Source organism: Alligator mississippiensis, chromosome 15 (assembly GCF_030867095.1).
Source record: "Alligator mississippiensis isolate rAllMis1 chromosome 15, rAllMis1, whole genome shotgun sequence".
Classification (NCBI taxonomy): domain Eukaryota; kingdom Metazoa; phylum Chordata; order Crocodylia; family Alligatoridae; genus Alligator; species Alligator mississippiensis.
The window spans coordinates 1,364,284-1,384,757 of record NC_081838.1 but is presented as its reverse complement, the minus strand read 5'-3'; the positions used below and the strand labels follow the sequence as shown (position 1 = coordinate 1,384,757).

The 20,474-nt window shown below is 55.4% G+C and overlaps 1 protein-coding gene across 1 annotated transcript; it reads left to right on the top strand.

Annotated features, from left to right (window-relative positions):
• The first annotated feature begins 3,299 nt into the window (after nucleotides 1–3,299).
• On the top strand, nucleotides 3,300–4,976 carry LOC109283790 (galectin-4). Its single transcript, XM_019490261.1, has 4 exons — nucleotides 3,300–3,323; nucleotides 3,444–3,532; nucleotides 3,918–4,119; nucleotides 4,860–4,976. The coding sequence occupies exons 1-4, from the start codon at nucleotides 3,300–3,302 to the stop codon at nucleotides 4,974–4,976; spliced, it is 432 nt and encodes a 143-aa protein (XP_019345806.1).
• Nucleotides 4,977–20,474: the final 15,498 nt, after the last annotated feature.

Here is a 20,474-nt window from a genome sequence, read left to right as displayed (position 1 = left end):
TTGTCCTGTAAGCAACCGGAAAAATCCTCTTTTCTGCTTGACGTAAGTGAACGAACTCTGCATAGCCTTTATGTACACGTGTGTGTAAACGGGTGAATGGTGAGAGAATGGCATAGAGACGGGAGAAGAAGAGTTAACTGGTTATGTGAGCAACACGGCGCCAAACATAACTTACTGGTCAGCAAACTAATTAATGAATGGCTCAAGAATCCCTTTTAGGCCTAGGGCACAAAGAGGATAACGAGGAGCAGGAATGCACCCATCCTGCCAGGTGGGCACCAAGAGCACTCCAAGGCGGAGAGAAGCTGAAAACCAAAGAAGAACAACCACAAAAACAGAAGCTGGGTATGAAACCCCCAAAAGCACTGAAACAAAGGATGCCAATCCCTATGAAAGAACACTTTGAAAATGCCAAGTTGGGGGAGTCCCTTTCTCCACCGCTGTTTCATCGGCGCACAGATGCATGTGTTCACCCCGCTCCAGCTGTTATCTTCAAACCTGCCATCTTCAAATCATCATCATCTACTCAATGAGCCCGGGTTGGCCACCCTGGCCTGATATGGAGCACCTATTGCTGGTGACTATATCTGGGGAGTGTGTGGATGAAATGGTTGTTTTGTGTACGTGTATGCCTGTGTGTAATGATGTGTATGATGATTTGTGTGTTTGTACGAATGGTGTGACCGAACCTCTGTGTCTAACTCATGAGATCAATAAACATGACACCTTGCCTTATCCCCCTTTATAAAGTCTTGTTCATAATTTAAGCAATCAGCAATTTGTGTAACCATGGTGCCACCAGTACTTCACCGTCAGGCATTTCCACCCCGCAGCTCCTGTGACTGCACCTGAGGGAAGGTCTTCAGCAAGAGCTACAAACGCTCTGCAGGACTGGGAAAGAAGAGGGACATTCCCAGGAAAGACCATGAGACCAGCCAAAAGCCACCTTGACTTCTTGCAGACAGTCCTGTCCTTGCCCCTGCACACTTTGTCCAGGACCAGCCGCCGTGCCACACAGCCTCGTGGGGCTGGAGGTGCATCACGGAGCTGAGGCAGATCCCTACGTGGGCACAGCCAGGATACTGCAAAGAAGGCACAACTGGTCTGGGACCCCGGATCCTCACATCCGGGCTGTTGCCAAGCCAGAGATCCAGTGCACCCTGCTGTTGGCTCAGCCCCAAGGGTGCCCGCTACCACGGTGGCATTGTCCCGTGACCCCTCCGAGCCCAGTGCAGACGGCGAGGCAGGACGTGACAAGTGGCCAAATCCCTGAGGGCCCCAGAGCTGTCTGCCAAAGGGGCACGTGCAAAAGAAAAACAGGTGTAAAACTGGCCACTCTTGTAGGGAAAAGGGAAGCCCACCCAGGTCACCCTCCCCTGCCCTTCGCCCATCCATGCCTCTGGACACAGGCCCTGGTCCCAGGCAGGCAAGTGACCCTGGGAGGAGAAGAGCCCCAGGCACCAGCTTGGAGGAAATAGGCATCTGCGGCTGCTGGGCGCAGGAGTGCGGGGCACAGCTTTGGGGTCACCATGTCCTGGAACCTCTAAGGCTGCAAAGCGAGAGGAACTGGGTAAAACCCTGCTCAGCCCCCACCCCTCTCCCTTCCAGCGCTGCTCCCTGCTGCCCTGGCACATGGGAGACCGAGCAGGATAGAGCCAGGGTCTGACTCCGCACCTTGGACCCCTGGATACCCCTGGCCTGAGTGGTCCACGCCATCGCATGAGGCAGAGCTGGCCTTGCGGTCCCTGGCGTGTGGGGACACTGGGCGGGCAGTATCGCCCCAGGCAGTATTGCTCAGCCCCAGTGGGCACAACTCTCCTCGGGCTGCAGACTTGGATCTCAAGGGGCCGCGACCCCGAGAGCCCCCGGGGACGGGTCAGGAACCGTTCTTGATGTCTGATTACTGAGGACCTCAGCGAGAAGTGGGGAGTGGGTGGGTGGATAATTAACCAGCCGGGGGCTTGCACGGAAAGTGCACAGACACAATGAAGGGAAGGTGACACGTGCGGCCATGGGGAGGAGCGACCTCCCAGGAGGCGAGTCCTTCTGCCCCTCTCCCCACCTTTATTGTCTTCTCCCACTCCTGCGATTTCCAAGGAACTGGGGTTTGGCGATGCTTATCTTTCGCCTCAGTGCTCAGAGCCACCCTGGCTTCCTCCACATGGTCACGGCCTCGGTGCCTGCACACCTTGATCAGGACCAGCCGCCCTGCCGCAAAGCCTTGTGGGCCTGTGGGTGCATCGTGGTTCATCGTGACAGAACCGGTCATGGGCACAGGCAGGATTTTGGGAAGAGGAGGCAGGTGGGCTGGGACCCCGGATCCTCACATCATGGTCACAAAGCCAGAGATCCAGTGTCGCCTGCTGTTGGCTCAGCCCCAAAGGTGCCCGCTACCACGGTGGCATCATCCCGTGTCCCCTCCGCGCCCAGTGCGGACGGCGAGGCAGGACGTGACAAGTGACCAAACCCCTGAGGGCCCCAGAGCCATCTGCCAAAGGGGCACGCACACAAGAAAAACAGGGGTACAACCGGCCACTCTTGTAGGGAAAAGGGAAGCCCACCTGGGTCACCCTCCCCAGGGTTTCACCCACTCACACTGCAGGGCACGGGGCCTGGTCACCCACGCACGGTTGACACTGGATGAAGAGACCTAGGCCCCAGAGCTGAGCTGTCACTGCCACAGTCTGCCATGAAACGCAGCACCTGCCCGGCTTGGACAGCTGGCTCCTGCAGCCCGAGAAGGGCCGGCAGGGATGGCGGGGGCTGCCCCAGCCCTGGGCTGTCTCCTGCGCTGGAGGCCTGGCAGCCTGCAAAGGGGCTGGAGGGAGAAGGTCTTTTCTCCCACTCGCCCTTCCTGGCGCCACGTCCCTGCTCTCATTTTGCAATGTGGGGAAGAGAGGAGGCTGCTGGAGGCTTTTGTCGTGCCTCATCTTCCCCAAAGGCTTCTCTGCACCCACCTGGGCCCGTGCACCTCTGTTATCCATGATGAGTGGGGAGAGACCACCTGTCTGGGCTGAGAGCTGCCCGGGGGCACGGCTGTGCCCACTCTTGTCTCTCCCCAGTCCTTACAGAGGTCTTGGAAAGGGCAATGGCAAGCAGGGGAAGGGCTTTAGGGCACCCATGGCACAGGCGGGAGGGGACCAGAAGGAGGAGGAGGAGGAAGAGAAGGAGGATGAGGAGGGCATGCCGAGATGAGTCAGCTGAGGGTGGGGATGCCAGGTGCCACAGCCGGTTGGCATATAAGGAGCGCCCCTGCTCCCGGCTCACAGAGGACGCGGGTTCTTGGAAGACTCTCAGCCATGAAGGTGACTGCCCACAAACTGGTGAGGACCAACCCTGCCCCGGGCCCAGACTTGGCCTGGGCTCCAGCCAGGGGGGCATGGGGTGAGGGACGGATGCAAAAAGTGCCCTTCTCAAGGCTCCTCTCTCTCCTCCTCCCTCAGGTGGCTCCTGTCACCATCGTCTTCGATTCAACATTTAAACCTGGGACGAAGATGAGGATCTCCGGCTCGATGCCAGATCCGTATGATTCGTAAGTGCCTGGGTGGGAGCCCTTTCCATGGGGCCCTTCTGGGCCAAGAGCGGGGAAATGCCCGCACCCCGCAGGCCGAGCGGGTGGGAGCCGCAGGGGCCCAGGCGGGCGGTGGGGAGCAAAGCGGAGCCCCACAGTCGGCTGGGCAAGGAGAGAGGACTGAAGGGCCAGGACGTTGGGAGGGGAGCTCCACTTCTCCCAGCACAGGGTGGGTCTGGTGTGTCCCAGGCCACTGGGCTTTGCCGCTTGCACAAGTGCCCCCGCCCGCCCCCGCCACCTCCTCCGCCCCCCACCAGTCCCTGCTGCTGCTGCAGATGCCAGCGCCTTGGGGGGAGGCTTCAAACTCCCAAACCCAGCTGCTTCAGCTCTGCCTCTGTCTTCACAGGTTCCTTATGGATTTCTGCTGTGGGGAGGGGAACACTGATGACATTGCCATGCGGATGAAGCCCAGCTTCCAGTCCCAAACTGTGGAGTTCAGCACCAGGAAAAGCCAGGAGTGGACCCAGCCAGTTATTGTGAAACAGAACCCCTTCAGGAGGGGGCAACCGTTCCTCCTGGAGCTTCAAGTCGTGCAGGACAACTACAGGGTACCAGTGGGAGGGAGGGAGGGAGGTGGGGGCCTGGCTCCCAGCTGCTCCCCATCCATCTTCCTTAGCCTGGCCCAGTCCCCATGTCTCCCCTTCTCTGCTCCTATTCCCCTGCCCCTGTTTCGGATGCTGAGAGCTGCGGTGCTTGCCCCTCCTGCCCCTTCGCTCTTATGCGTCAGGGGTTTGCAAGCCTCGTCTAGAGGGGCTGGGGCTGGGGCTGGGCTGGGCCAGTGCTCCTGCTGGCACCCACCCTGCAGGGTCCCGGCGGGAGGGTCTTGCCCCTGCGCTCAGGCTCAGCCCCACGCTGCACTGGGGCAGGAAGGGATTTCCAGACTGGGGGGGTTTCCCCTTCCCCTGAAGTGGGGGCATGGCCTTGTCCTGGGCTTTCTGCAGCATCTCTGACCCCCCTGGCAGCAGCAGGATGTTGGTGGCCACGGCCCTCATGCTTTCCGTCCGTGGCTGCAGCGCTGCCTGGATAAAACTGCTCCTCCCAGGGAGCTGGGTCTAAAGTTTGGGCAGAGGAGGAATCAACGTGGGGGGGGGAACTACCCCACTGTCCCCCTGGGTCCACCCCTGGAAGCCCCCCAGACCTGCCTGCCTTCCTTCATCCCGGGAGACACGGGCCTGAGTCCCGGCTGCACAATCCAGGAGCAGCCTGGAGGGAACCTGCCCCCAGCTCCCCGACGGACCCTCTCCCCAGCCCACACCTGTGTCCTCACACGTGTCCCATTCCCTTCCAGGTGCTGGTGGATGGATCGCCATTACAAGACTTCAAATATGACACCACCCAGGATCCAGTTCGTGTTCTCAAGATAGTTGGACAAGTGGAGATCCAGAAGGTCGAGAGAGATGTGTGAGAAGGGCAACACGAGTAAGCGTGGGGCGGCATCAGGGATCCCACCGGGACCTGCGGATGGACATGGAGAGCTCTCAATAAAGTGGCCTCTGGGCTCTTCCCTACCTGCGCCTGTGTCCCTTAGTGCCTTTGCTGTAGAAACGCATGGGGCTGGTCGTCCACAGCCCTTCCCCCTGGGTTGGAGGGACTCTGCTTGGGGGGCAGTGGGGGGTGGGGGAGGTGGAGCTGGGGGTGATCACAGAGCTGTGGGGCGGGAAGGGACCTCTGGGGGTCACATCCAATCCAACCCCCTGCCTGAGACATCTCTACACCTGAGTTCAGGCGACTGCACCTGAATGAAGGGCTGTGAGTCGAGCTACAGCCTCTCTGCCAGGCTGGGAAATAGAGCTGTAGAGACCTCGAGCCGCGGGGCTGGAAGGGAGCCCCAGAGGTCATGGTTAGTCCAACCCCAGCCGGAGGCAGGATCAGCCCCATCCAAACCAGCTCAGAGAAACCCAGCATCGAACCTCTGAGCAAGACGGCCGCCAGCCCTGACACCGCACTGCGCATCGCCCCCAAATCCGCTGCAGGGAAAGCAGGGGGCCGCGGGGGCAATGTCCTGCTGATGCCAAAGGGCATCACCTCAGAGGATCATCGAGTCCAGTCCCCCGCCCCAGGGGCAGGAGGTCAGCAGGGATCGTAGGATCCCAGCAAGAAAAACATCCAAGTGTCTCTTGAAGGTGTTCAGAGTAGGCACTGGACCGCCTCCGGCGGCAGGCTGTTCCAGGCCTTGGGGGCTCGGACAGTGAAGAAGTTCTTCCTTAAGTCCAGCCTGAATCGGTCCCTGTGGAGTTAGTGACCGTTCGACCTTGTCATCCCCTGGGGTGCTCTGGTGAACAGACGTTCCCCCAGATCCTGGTGAGCACCCCTTATATACTTGTAGGTGGCCACCAGATCGCCCCTGAGCCTGCGCTTGTCCAGGCTGAAGAGTCCCCTGGCTCTCAGCCTCTCGTCGTAAGGTCTGTTCCCTTTCCCTCCGATCATGCGTGTGGCTCTCCTCTGCACCCTCTCAAGCCTCTCCACGTCCTTTTTGAATTGTGGAGCCCCAAACTGGATGCAGTACTCCAGCTGCGGCCTCACCGAGGCCGAGTACAGCGGGAGGATGACCCTGAGCCAGGACCCTGCGGCGTTGGTGGCAGCAGGAGCATTGGCAAAGCCCAGTCCCATCCCCAGCCCTGTGCCTGGCGCCTCGAGGTGGGGCGGGGTGGGGCGGGGCGGGGGGCTTACATACACCCTGACACATGGAGCAGCAAGAGGGAGTGGGGTGATATCCCCTTCTGGCCCCATGTGGTAACCGGGAAAGCCCCAAATCTGGGGAGATCCCCACAGCAGATCACAGGCAGCGCTATGCCTAGATCATCCCCCCAGTGGCTGTCCAGCCTTCATAGATTCACAGATTCATAGATGCTAGGGTCAGAAGGGACCTCAATAGATCATCAAGTCCGACCCCCTGCATAGGCAGGAAAGAGTGCTGGGTCTAGATGACCCCAGCTAGATACTCATCTAACCTCCTCTTGAAGACCCCCAGGGTAGGGGAGAGCACCACCTCCCTTGGGAGCCTGTTCCACACCTTGGCCACTCGAACTGTGAAGAAGTTCTTCCTAATGTCCAGTCTAAATCTGCTCTCTGCTAGCTTGTGGCCATTGTTTCTTGTAACCCCCGGGGGCGCCTTGGTGAATAAATCCTCACCAATTCCCTTCTGTGCCCCCGTGATGAACTTATAGGCAGCCACAAGGTTGCCTCTCAACCTTCTCTTGCGGAGGCTGAAAAGGTCCAGGTTCTCTAGTCTCTCCTCGTAGGGCTTGGTCTGCAGGCCCTCGACCATACGAGTTGCCCTTCTCTGGACCCTCTCCAGGTTATCCGCATCCCTCTTGAAGTGCGGTGCCCAGAATTGCATGCAGTACTCCAACTGCGGTCTGACCAGCGCCCGATAGAGGGGAAGTATCACCTCCTTGGACCTATTCATCATGCATCTGCTGATGCACGATAAAGTGCCATTGGCTTTTCTGATGGCTTCGTCACACTGCCGGCTCATGTTCATCTTGGAGTCCACTAGGACTCCGAGATCCCTTTCCACCTCTGTGCCACCCAGCAGGTCATTCCCTAGGCTGTAGGTGTGCTGGACATTTTTCCTCCCTAGGTGCAGCACTTTGCATTTCTCCTTGTTGAACTGCATCCTGTTGTTTTCTGCCCACTTGTCCAACCTGTCCAGGTCTGCCTGCAGCTGTTCCCTGCCCTCCGGCGTGTCCACTTCTCCCCACAGCTTTGTGTCATCCGCAAACTTGGACAGAGTACACTTCACTCCCTCGTCCAAGTCGCTGATGAAGACATTGAAGAGGCTCCCCGGGAGGAGGGGCTCCCTTTCACAATGGAGAGACCTTGCAGACTCAGGAGTAACAATATACAGAACTGAATTCCATACAGGGAATAATGATAATCTGGAAGCGAAGATGAAATGGTATCAAAAGTTCAAAATACTCTGTTTACAATGCAGCAAGGATGAATTTATACACAAAGGGCAGTTCACAACTATTTACACCGAAGAGATGATCAAGTTGACGGATACAAAGCTAATAACTTATACACTATGCTGAACACTCATTATATTCATCCCCTAATTAATTATTCACAACTAATAGCCATTCACCCCAACTTATGCCCAAAGGATGGAGGGAGGGGCGGTCCCTCACTCCTCTCATCATGCATTTTGAGGGCCCCAGCTGTCTGGGCTGTCCCCCACAGGCCCAGGCATCTCGCACCCCTCAGAGCCTGTTCTCACCCAGACCTCGGCAACGCAGATTCCTCCCCGCACACCTGTGCACACTCCCCTGCCTGTGCACCGCCTCTCCAAGCCCACACAGCTATTACACAACTACACCCAGAGAGAAAGCGCTCACTGCCGCAGGCAGGCCAGGGAGCCCCTCTGCTCTCCCTTCCCCTTACACACCCGGCACACCGAGGCTTCCCCTCAGGCAGAGGGTCCCCGCGCGTGAGCCCACACAGGCGTCCTGGGCACTCTCCCTTGGTGGCCCCTCTTTCCTCCAAGCTGACACGGTTCCCCCACAATCCCTTCCCTGCCCGCTCACACAGGGGTTTATCCCACCCTTACCGACTCCAAGTTTCCAAGCCCAGTGGGGAATCGGCGTCTTGCTCTCTGGGGCTGCCCGGGGCTCTGCCCCCACCCAAAGGGATGTGTGACACCGGCTCACAAACTCTGAGGGCTCGTTCTAGGGCTTTGCTCTCTCCTGCTCGGCCCTCGGGGGCTCCACTGGCCTCTGGATGCTCACAAAGGATTCAGCAGAGACCCGCGGCGGGGGGACGAGGCTGCAGGCTCTCCCAGCCCCTGCACGCAGTGCATGCCTCTCTCTATGACCCCCCCCCCCCCGGCTTGGGAAACACGCAGGTTTAAGGGGAGCCGCCAGCCAATCCCGGGGCTGCCGTTTGACTGGGCTCTCCACCCAAGCTTTGACCCTTGAATCCCCCTGCTGGGGCTAAGACTGGACTACATGGTTTGTGTCCGACTGGGACAAAATCGATGGTGGTTCCTGGCAAGGCGTCCCTGCTGGGACAGTCTTCACCAAGTGTCCAGGCAGAGCCTGACGTGGGACACTCTGGAGGTGCGTGCCCCTCAAACTGCCTGGTTCATCTCTCGAGAATAGCGCTGAGGGGGCGGGGTGCCCTGCGCACCGCCTGAGCCCCAGGAATGGAGAAGGGGGCACGTACACCGCACACACGGCTCCATCTCCAAAAGAGACGGGGGCCACCCCGCTCTTCAACCCCCAGCACCCCCGAGCACACCCAACTGTCAGCGCACTGATCCAGGAGACAAAATACACAAAACGCTGTCTTTGAACTATTCATTTTATGAAGGCAGAAGAAGAGGTCAGCAGAAGAGTGATTCATGCCGGGCTCTGCACCCACGCCCGGCGTGCTCAAGCATTCACTGCGCACACACAAATACCAGCACGTTACACTGCAGATGACCTGCAAGTCCCTGCCGACTGTACGCACACCTGCCTTAATGTCTACGAAATCTCTGAAATCATCTCTGTAGAGACTACACAAATAAAAATCATGACAGAAATACTTTTTGTAATACAATTAGAATCTGTGATAGCAGGTGTGACAAAAAGGGTCAGACTCCCAGGCCTGGTCTTGGTATCAGCCCGCCCCTTTATCTATGAGCAAATCGCCTGCCTTGTTTTTCTGCCACGCCTTGTTGTTAGAGTACACAGATGGCATTAGGCGCGAGGCTGCCCTTCAGCGCCCTGACGATGAGGGGTCGCTGTTACACACTCCGACCTCCCCTTAACGTGTCCCATGCCTCACAGATAACACACACAGCGTGGTAAATGTCTGGCTTGAGGCCGGATCAAACTCAGTACATAGTTAGGCCTCTTTCTTACCACCCTGTCCTGGGCCACACACACACCACCCCGCTCTGACCGGGGCCTCGTCCACTCCACCTGCTCTCGCCAGGCCTCTTTCGTCCTGCCCATCCTGGGCCTCATTCACCTGCCCTGCTCCCCTGTAGGGCCATCAGGCTTGACTCTTCACTCCTCGGCCAGCCCTGGCACACCCTTTTGGATCTCCCTTGTCACCCTCATCTGAGCGGTGGCTGGGCAATTAGCCAAACCTTGGTCTGACTTCACCCCCTAGCCCCTCACCGGGCCACTTCACCCCTCTCTTGGGTAAACGGTCCACCCCTACACTGAGGCCAAGCGTCTTACACCCCAACAGGCTCAGGTCCTCCTCCCCGAGCGTGCCTGTCCTCAACCCCACCCTCTCAATAGGGCCCAGCGTCCTTCACCCCTGCAGGATCTAGTGCTCCTCTATGAGTGTGCCTGGCCCCCACTCCTGGGTCTTACACGCTTATGGGCTCAGGTGCCTCTTAGTATGGCCCCACTACTCCCATTGATAACCCACCGCATAGTGCGGGGCTGGGGTTACAGCGCCCCTACCAACCTTTCACCAGGGAGGTAAGTGGCCTGGCACTTCTTGGGGACTCCCTCGCCACAGGGAGTCCCACCAGGCCACCCTTCCCCAGCAGGGTGCAGTTTCAAGTCATGCTCAGGACCGCCCCAATCAAACATCTGCCGGCTGCCTGCTCCAGCCCTTCAAGTGACAAGCACCCCAAAAGATGCTCTGTCACAGTAGGTGTTTTATCTTTTAGTGTATGATTTCTTTTTGGTCTGGTTCTATGATGCCAACCCCCCTCCCGGGGGGTCGGGGGGAAGGGCAGGCCCTTGCAGTGGCAGAAGTTGGGGGTTAGAGCTGGGAATTCTGAATCCAAGATGGCGACCAGGGGGCGGGGGAACTGTCAAGGGGCGGGGCTACCCATGCGGCCCTCAGAAGCTCACCAAACCTCATTAAGCGGCCCTCTGCCCGAAATACTTGCCTGCCCCGATCTAGGATTTTGAAAAGCGGGGTGCAGATGGCACAGTGGCTCACCCCATATAATCCAGTCCATATTTTAATCATGTTGAAAAGGAACGCGAAGCTTAAGGTATATCCGAGCGGCCTCGGGCTGCCTTATTCAGCCAAACACCGGGATAGAAACCAATATACATGCACTGGAAATGTGCCTTAATTTGCTATGTCCTGCAGGAGGTATAAAAGCACCACAAACTAGGGAAGAATGACGGGCTTGTATCCTGAGCCTGGGCTGCGCCGCTGTCCTTGGCCTCGCCGGCGCGGTGGATTCTTCGAAGCTGGTGCCCTCCCAACCCCGGGGGGGGAGCGATGAGGCACCGGTTGGCTTTGCCCACTCACACCGCAGAGCATGGGACCTGGCGCCGGGGCGATCAACGCGGGGAGGAGAAGAGACCCGGGCCCCAGCACCGGCACTGCCAGACTCTATCATGAAATGCAGCACCTGCCCCGGCTCCGACCCCTGGCTCCTGTAGTTGGAGAAGGGCCGGCAGGGATTGTGGGGCCTTCTCTAGCCCTGGGGTCTCCTGTGTGCGAGGCCTGGCAGCCCACAAAGTGGCTGGAGGGAGAAGCTCTCTGTTCCCCGACTCGCCCCTTCCCAGCGCCACCTCCCTCATCTCATTTTGCCCTGGGGCAGGCGGGGAGGACAGGGAGAAGGCTGCCAGAGGCTTTTGTCACCTCACATCTTCCCCAAAGGCTTCCCCAAGCCCCCTGGAGTCAGTGCACCTTGCCTGCACTGCTGCCAGAAAAGCAAAGAAACAATATTTGGGGGTGCTTAAGAAGGGAACAGGGAACAAAGCAGAAAGACCCCAGACACCATCTTATCAACTCACGAGACACGCACACCCTGAATCTGTGTGCTTCCTTCTCCTACTTTGACACTTCTAAGGAACTGGGGCTTTTGCTCTTATCTTTTGACTCAGCGCCCAAAGTCAGCCTGGCTTCCAGCAAAGTCACACCCTTGGGATGTGCGTGCCTTGACCGTGACCAGTCGCCTGGTCAGTCTCACCTCCATCCTTGGTAAAGTATTTGAAAAAATTATCAAGGCTCACATTTGTGAGAGCCCGGCAAGACAAATTATGCTGAGGGGAAACCAGCATGGGTTTGTGGCGGGCAGATCGTGCCTGACCAACCTAGTCTCTTTCTATGACCAGGTTACGAAACGCCTGGACACAGGAGGAGGGGTGGATGTCGTATACCTGGACTTCAGGAAGGCCTTCGATACGGTATCCCACCCCATACTGGTGAACAAATTAAGAGGCTGTGATGTGGATGACTGCACAGTCCGGTGGGTGGCGAATTGGCTAGAGGGTCGCACCCAAAGAGTCGTGGTAGATGGGTCGGTCTCGACCTGGAAGGGTGTGGGCAGTGGGGTCCCGCAGGGTTCGGTCCTTGGACCGATACTCTTTAATGTCTTCATCAGCGACTTGGACGTGGGAGTGAAATGTACTCTGTCCAAGTTTGCAGATGACACAAAGCTATGGGGAGAAGTGGACACGCCGGAGGGCAGGCAACAGCTGCAGGCAGACCTGGATAGGCTGGACAAGTGGGCAGAAAACAACAGGATGCAGTTCAACAAGGAGAAATGCAAAGTGCTGCACCTAGGGAGGAAAAATGTCCAGCACACCTACAGCCTAGGGCATGACCAGCTGGGTGGCACAGAGGTGGAAAGGGATCTTGGAGTCCTAGTGGACTCCAAGATGAACATGAGTCGGCAGTGTGACAAAGCCATCAGAAAAGCCAATGGCACTTTATCGTGCATCAGCAGATGCATGACAAATAGGTCCAAGGAGGTGATACTTCCCCTCTATCGGGCGCTGGTCAGACCGCAGTTGGAGTACTGCGTGCAATTCTGGGCGCCGCACTTCAAGAAGGATGCGGATAACCTGGAGAGGGTACAGCGAAGGGCCACTCGTATGGTCAAGAGCCTGCAGACCAAGCCCTACGAGGAGAGACTAGAGAAACTGGACCTTTTCAGCCTCCGCAAGAGAAGGTTGAGAGGCGACCTTGTGGCTGCCTATAAGTTCATCACGGGGGCACAGAAGGGAATGGGTGAGGATTTATTCACCAAGGCGCCCCCGGGGGTTACAAGAAACAATGGCCACAAGCTAGCAGAGAGCAGATTTAGACTGGACATTAGGAAGAACTTCTTCACAGTTCGAGTGGCCAAGGTCTGGAACGGGCTCCCAAGGGAGGTGGTGCTCTCCCCTACCCTGGGGGTCTTCAAGAGGAGGTTGGATATGCATCTAGCCGGGGTCATCTAGACCCAGCACTCTTTCCTGCCTATGCAGGGGGTCGGACTCGATGATCTATTGAGGTCCCTTCCGACCCTAACATCTATGAATCTATGAATCTATGAAAGGCTTGTGGATCTGTGGGTGCATCACGGACCTGAGGCAGAACCTAACGTGGGCGCAGCAAGGATGTTGGAAAGAGCTGGGCTGGGAGCCCGTATCCTCACATCCAGGCTGTCATCAAGCCTGAGATCCAGTGTCCAGTGCTGTTGGCTCAGCCACAAAGCTGCCCGCTACCATGGCAGCATCGTCCCGTGACCCCTCCGGGCCCAGTGCGGATGGTGACGCAGGACTTTGAACTAAAGAAAAACAGGTGCACAACCAGCCACTCTTGTAGGGAAAAGGGAAGCCCACCCGGGTCACCCTCCCCTGGCCTTTGCCTATCCATGCCTCCGGAGACAGGCCCTGGTCCCAGGCAGGCAAGTGACCCTGAGGGGAGAAGAGACCCAGGCACCCAGGCTTGGAGGAAATAGGCATCAGGGGCTGTGGGGCACAGGACTGTGGGGCCTGGCCTCAGGGTCACCCTATCGTGGACCCCTGATGGCTGTGAGGGGGACAGGGACAGGGGAAAACCCTGCTCAGACCCCATCCCTCTCCCTTCCAGCACTGCTCTCTGCTACCCTGGCACATGGGAGACCGAGCAGGATAGAGCCAGGGTCTGACCCCGCACCTTGGACCCTGAATGCCCCTGGTCTGAGCGGTCCACGCCATCGCATGAGGCAGAACTGGGCTTGCGGCTCCCTGGCGTGTGGCGACACTGGGTGGGCAGTATTGCCCCAGGCAGTGTTGCTCAGCTCCGGTGGGCACCACTCTCCTCGGGCTGCAGCCTGGGATCTCAAGGGCCCGTGACCCCGAGTGCCCCCGGGGACCGGTCAGGAACCATTCTTGATGTCTGATTACTGAGGACCTCAGCGAGAAGTGGGGAGTGGGTGGGTGAATAATTAACCACCCAAGGCCCTCCATGGAAAGTGCAAAGACACAATGAAGGGAAGGTGACACTTGTGGCCATGGGGAGGAGCGACCCCCCAGGATGCGAGTCCTTCTGCCCTTCTCCCAACTCCTGCAATTTCCAAGGAACTGGGCTTTGGTGCCACTTATCTTTTGGCTCAGTGCTCAAGGCCACCCTGGCTTCCTCCACGTGGTCACGGTCTCAGTGCCTGCACACTTTGATCAGGACTGGCCACCTTCCTACAAAGCCTTGTGGGCCTGTGGATGCATCATGGAACACAGGCAGAACTGTACATGGGCACAGGCAGGATTTTGGGAAGAGGAAGCAGCTGGGCTGGGACCTCAGATCCTCACATCATGGCCATTAAGCCAGAGATCCAGTGTCATCTGCTGTTGGCTCAGCCCCAAAGGCCTCCCACTACCATGGTGGCATCGTCCCGTGTCCCCTACAGACCCAGTGCAGACGGCGAGGCAGGACGTCACACGTGGCCAAGCCCCTGAGTGCCCCAGAGCCACTTGCCAAAAGGTCCCTGTGAAACAGAGTCTGGGACATGCCTGGACAGCAGGACATGTACACCAAACACAGCATGGGCTTTTCCCCAGTTAGACAGGTGCCAGGAGCTTGATGCCAGTGCAAGAGGGCCCCGTGCTATAGCGTTCAATGTCAGATCAAAGCCAAAGCCAATATGACGGATGGATTGTGCACTGATTTGCTAGTGCATACAGGAAGGTGCAGAGACACACAACAAACCAGGCCAGAAGGAGTCAAGAGATGTGTCACTCATCCCGTTGGCGTTGGAGTTCAATGCACATCTCTTTTTCACGTTCATCACCCAACATCCTGCCTCCTTGACCCTCTTGATGATGTAGCTTGAACTAAACTAAGGTAGCTGATGCTAACAGAGAGTGTAATAGTAGAGCAATGTAAGCGTGGTATCTTTTCCTGTAATCAACCTGAAAACTCCTCTTTGTATCGTTCTGCTTGACATAAGTGAACGAACTCTGCATAGCCTTTATGTACGAGTGTGTGTAAAAGGGTGAATGGTGAGAGAATGGCATAGAGATGGGAGAAGAAGAGTTAACTTATTTAACTTAAGGGTTTATTAAAGGCAGGTCTTGTCAGACCAACCTGGTGGCCTTCTACGACCAGGTCACAAAATCCTTGGACGCAGGTTTCACGGTGGACGTAGTCTTTCTGGACTTTAGGAAGGCCTTCGACACTGTCTCTCACCCCATCCTCATTAAAAAATGAGGCGACTGTGGTGTCGATGCCTACAAGGTCAGATGGGTCGCAAATTGGCTGGAGGGCCGCACCCAGAGAGTGGTGGTGGACGGGTTGTTTTCAACTTGAAGGGATGTGGGCAGTGGGTTCCCCCAGGGCTTGGTCCTTGGACCCGCGCAGTTCAACATCTTCATCAGTGACTTGGATGAGGAGGTGAAAGTTCAAGTTCACGGATGACACCAAGATGTGAGGAGAAGTGGGCATGCTAGAAGGGAGGAACAGGCTAAAGCTAGATCTGGACAGGTCACAGCAGTGGGCAGATGAGAACAGGATAGGTTTCAACACTGACAAGTGCAAGGTGCTGCACCTGGGGAGGAAGGACCAGCAGCAGACCTACAGGCCGGGAACTCCCTTCTCGTCAGTGCAGAAAAGGATCTTGGAGTCATTATAAATTCCAAGATGAACATGGGCCGACAGTGTGGGGACGTGGTCAGGAAGGCCAACCGCACCTTGTCGTGCATCCACAGATGCATCACGAGCAGGTCCAAGGAGGTGATCTCCCCCTCTACGCGACACTGGTCAGGTAACAGTTGGAGTACTGCGTCCAGGTCTGGGCGCTGCACTTCAGGAGGGATGTGGACAGCATGGAGAGGGTGCAAAGAAGGGCCACCTGCATGGTAAGGGGACAGCAGGGCAGGCCCTACGAGGAGAGGTGACGGGACCTGAACCTGTTCATCCTCCACAAGAGAAGGCTGAGAGGGGACCTGGTGGCCATCTACAAACTGGCCAAGGGGGACCAGCAGGCATTCGAAGAGACCCTGTTCCCTTGAGCACTATCAGGAGTGACTAGAAATAGCGGTCACAAGCTGGCAGAGGGTCGATTCAGACTAGACATCAGCAGGCGCTACTTCACTGTCAGGGTGGCTAGGATCTGGAACCAACTTCCAAGGGAAGTGGTGCTGGCTCCTACCCCGGGGGTCTTCGAAAGGAGGCTAGATAATCACCTAGCCGGGGTTGTTTGACCCCAGCATCCTTTCCTTCCCACGGCAGGGGGTTGGACTTGATGATCTGCTCAGGTCCCTTCCGACCCGACTTACTATTGTGGATGAAATCAAACTTCGCATTGTGATCGTATTAGAACTGGCAGAGCCATCTGGGTTTATTTAAAACTATACAAGTGATCACAGGGAGAGCTCTTAAAGGAACCCTGACCTCTACAAGTTTACAAGCATATTTATACTTTAGACAGCGAGAAAAGATGCAGGGTTCAGACAAAGCAACCTTGAGAGAAACAGAAAGATGTTGATCATTTGTTTGTCACACGTAAGCAGTTTACTTATTTAAAAAAACACTATGTTTTGGGAACAGTTATCAGCTTCTAGTTTGGCGGAAAGGAGGAGGTTAACATCTGCACACAGACAAAACAAGGCATGAAGGGTTTTCTTTATCTTAGAACATTTTGAAACACACAGCATCAGCATCTTTTTCTCTTCTCTTTCTCTCTCTTTGTCTCTCCTCCTAGTCAAGTAAGAGGCCTGGTTAAACTTACTACCACACTATGAAAATATGAAACTATGAAACTCTTTACGTAAGCAACACGGCGCAAAATGTAAGTTACCGGTCAGTAAACTAATTAATGAATGGCTGAAGAATCCCTTTTAGGCCTAGGGCACAAAGAAGATAATGAGAAGGAATGCACCCATCCTGCCAGGTGGGCAGCAAGAGCACTCCAAGGCTGAGATAAGTTGAAAAGCAAAGAAGAACAACCGCAAAAACAGAAGCTGGGCATGAAACCCCCCAAAAGCACTGAAACAAAGGATGCCAATCCCTATGAAAGAACACTTCGAAAATGCCAAGTTGGGGGAGTCCCTTTCTCCACCGCTGTTTCATCGGAGCACAGATGAGCGGGGTAAACAGGCATCTGTTTACCCCGCTCCAGCTGTTATCTTCAAATCTGCTGTCTTCAAATCATCATCATCTACTCAGTAAGGCTGGGTTGGCCACCCTGTCCTGGTAGTGAGCAACTATTGCTGGTGACTATATCTGGTGCATGTGTGGATGAAATGTTTTTTTCTGTGTAACGATGTGTATGATGATTTGTGTGTGTTTGTACGGATGGTGTGCCCAAACCACTGCGTAAAACTCATGTGATCAATAAACATGGCACCTTGCCATATCCCCCCTTATAAAGTCTCACTTGAAATTTGAGCAATTGGCAATTAGTGTAACATTTTTGGTGGAGAATGCGTGCGGGGGTAAATAATTTTCAACATTGCGGTTAATGATGACTTGTGTGTTATGTGTATAGTAAGTTTTGTCTGGGTATGTGTTTGTCTGTCTATCTGAAGGTGTGCGCACCGCCCGGAGGTGGAAGTGCTGGGTGTAGTGGTCTCAGGTTAGAGCGGCCACATGAAAAAAAGAGGGGAATGCCGGGAGATAGGCAATTTGTTTGACTTAGAGAGAATGAAGCCCACCGGTGGGCACTTGGATACTTGGAGAAGTTGTTTGACTTGGAAAGCTCACCTGTGGGTTGTGGATCTTTAGAAGCCCACCTGTGGATTATGGACTGCTGGGGTAGTCTGCCCTGGCCATAAAGAGGGGTCCATTGCTTTGGTTTGAGTTTTGTTTTCGGACTTAGTTATCTTGAAAACTGGACTTTGGGCACATTTTTACGGACTAGTATACTGGATTTGAATAATAACGAATGGTAACTAACTTTAAGCGGTAAGAATAATACAGGAGATGCAAGTTAAGACGTTCAAAAGAAAGACAGTAAAGAGGGAGGCAGGTGTGAAAACTGTCCAAGATCCCCTGCCTACATGTCTGCAAAATATCAGTCTTTTCAAACAAGTGCTGCAGCAATTTAGACGTAGCCCATGGCCCAAGCAGGCCGTACCAGACGCCTGTCCCATTGCAGATTTGAAAGACAAATTGAGAACTATGTGCAGATATATAATACACCACCCCACTCCATGGAAAAGGAGGCTGCACCAATGTGTCTTTTATAGGAAGCTACTAAAAATCTGTTCCTCCATCTAAGTAACTGTTAGGAGGCATTGTAAAGGGGTCAACTAAAATTTGTAGTAAGGTAAGTTGTACGGTAATTGTGACTAGGGCTGTAAGTTGTGTGCAGGAGAAGTGGTTTGTTACTGCTGACCAGAAACCTTGTCTGGGTCAGGCAGAGTAGTGGACACGAGTGCGTGCTGCGGTCCGCTTGGGAGTACGTAAGAACCTCCGGTTGTGGCTGCAATAGGATGCTAGAAGAGAGCAGAGAAAGCCACGTCTCTGCTGGAGGGGCCGTGTGAATGACAGGGTCCTCGGGAAGGGTTAGTCTTTTCTGGAGGGTTACACGAGCAGTTGTGTGTTTTCTGTGGAGTTTGCAAGCCGGAGGTTACGAGTGCAAGTGATGGTAAGGCAGAGTCTATGCAGGCAGTGCTGCTTCGAAGAGATCAAAGATGGTTAGAGAAATGTGAGACAGATACTTTGGGATCCTGTGTGCCCCCCCCCACACCCGAAAAAAAGAGAAAGAAAGAAAGAAAAAGAAAAAAGCGAGGCTGCCGCTGGCACAGGAAGAGACAAGGTATGTTACTGGACACCTGCTCAGGCAGTGGCAGAGAATTTGTGATTGGAAGCAAGGGGAAACGCCTCTCCAGGAACAGTGAAGGGCCTAGAAGAGCTAGAGATTGTTGCAGGAGCACAACAGCTTGTTTGGGGAAACCGCAGGGTACGGCTGTGAAAACAGAGATCAAATGACTTGGAGTTCCTCTGGGCGGGGAAAGGGCAGTCCGCTTATCAGAGGCATCTTTTGTTTTTCTCTGCAGAGCCATGGTTTGAAGGGTCCTTTTTAAGGTAGGAAAAGGTTTTCTGAAGGATTGTGTGTGATGTGCAAATGGTCCCCCGGGGTCTTTTGGAGGGAGCTGGAACGGGGCTTACTGGCCTGTGTGTCTGTGAGGAAAAGAGCCAAGGATTGGCTTTAGTTTGTAGAAGGCAAGGCCAGCACAGGGTGTGCAGCTGTCAGAAACTAAAATCACAATTTGCTGGATGAATCAGTTTGCAAAAAGCAAAGCCAAAAAGGGGCCACTGATGAGAACACGTTGTAACTCTTGTAGCCCGAAAAAGGTTATGGTTAAAATCTGTTGGAGGAAAGAAAAGCTGGAAGTTAGGTAGGACCTAAAAGGAAGTGCGAGGATTCCAGAGAGCTGCCAGAAAGAGAGATCTGCTGCAGAAAGTGTTGCCCTCAGAGTTGAAGAAAAAAACGCTAGAGCCACAGACCTGCTGAAAAGTGAACAATCTCTGAAGGTGTTTGAAAACAGACTCGCGGAGCGCAGCGAGGAATTGCGAGGAGGTGCTAAAGAGCAGAGCCCGTCCTGCCAGACGGGCAGCGAGAACACGCCAAGGCTGAGATAGGCTAAAAAGAAACAAGCAAGCAAAAACCCAACCGCAAAAACAGAAGCTGGGTATGAAAAACCCCAAAGCACTGAAACAGAGGACACCAATCTCTATAAAAAACACTTTAAAATGCCAGGTTGGGGGAGTTTCTTTCTCTACTTCTACTCCATTGGAGCACAGATGCATGTGTTCACCCCGCTCCAGCTCTTTTCTTCAAACCTGCCATCTTCAAATCATCATCATCTACCCAATAAGCCCAGGTTGGCCACCCTGGCCTGATATTGAGCACCTATTGCTGGTGACTATATGTGGTGCGTGTGTGGATGAAATGGTTGTTTTGTGTATGTGTATGCCTGTGTGTAATGATGTCTCGATGATTTGTGGGCGTTTGTATGACTGGTGTGCCTGAACCTCTGTGTCTAACTCATGTGATCAATAAATGCGGCACCTTGCCTTATCCCCCTTTATAAAGTCTCACTCGTGATTTGAGCAATCGGCAATGTGTGTAACCACGGTGCCGCCAGTACTTCACCGGCAGGCATTTCCACCCCACAGCTCCTGTGACTGCACCCGAGCTAAGGTGTTCAGACAAGGATGAGGGCTCCTGGCATAAACCAAGCGGGCCGGCAGTTTAACACTCACACCAGAAGGGTTGTTTTCCTCTGCGTGGAGTGAAAGGGGGAGCTTGTGCCTACCGGGCACGGGGGGAGCGTAGAGTTCGCCAGATCCACCTGGGGGCTGGGCCTGTGTTGAGGCAAAGGGAGATCGGGGGCTGCGGGGCACAGGAGTGTGGGGCACGGCCTTGTGGTCACCATGTCCTAGACCCTGGATAGCTGCGAGAGGGACAGGAACAGGGGAAAACCCTGCTCGGACCCCCTCACTCTCCCATCCAGCCTCACTCTCTGGCACCCTGGGACATGGGAGATGGGGGTGAAGGACCCGGGGTCTGAGCCAGGCCAGGACAGCTCTGCCCTTCTCATATAGAACAAGAGCCCGTGTCGAGGTGCGGGGTGGTCCTGTACCCGCGTTCCTATCTGGGCAATACTCGGGGAGTGTGAGGGAAAAGCTGCCCCTTGGCAAAGTCAAACAGGGCAAAGGTGGATCTTGGAGGAAGGAGGAGGAGGAGGAGGAGGAGATGAATCAGCAGAGGGTGGGGTTCCCCTTTCCAGGGACCAGC

Bases quoted from the DNA above. Each gene is read 5' to 3' on its own strand.
- LOC109283790 (XM_019490261.1), top strand. From the start codon at position 3,300: ATGAAGGTGACTGCCCACAAACTG. The intron at 3,324-3,443 runs GTGAGGACCAAC...CTCCTCCCTCAG, and splicing joins AGGTGACTGCCCACAAACTG to GTGGCTCCTGTCACCATCGT. The intron at 3,533-3,917 runs GTAAGTGCCTGG...CTGTCTTCACAG, and splicing joins ATGCCAGATCCGTATGATTC to GTTCCTTATGGATTTCTGCT.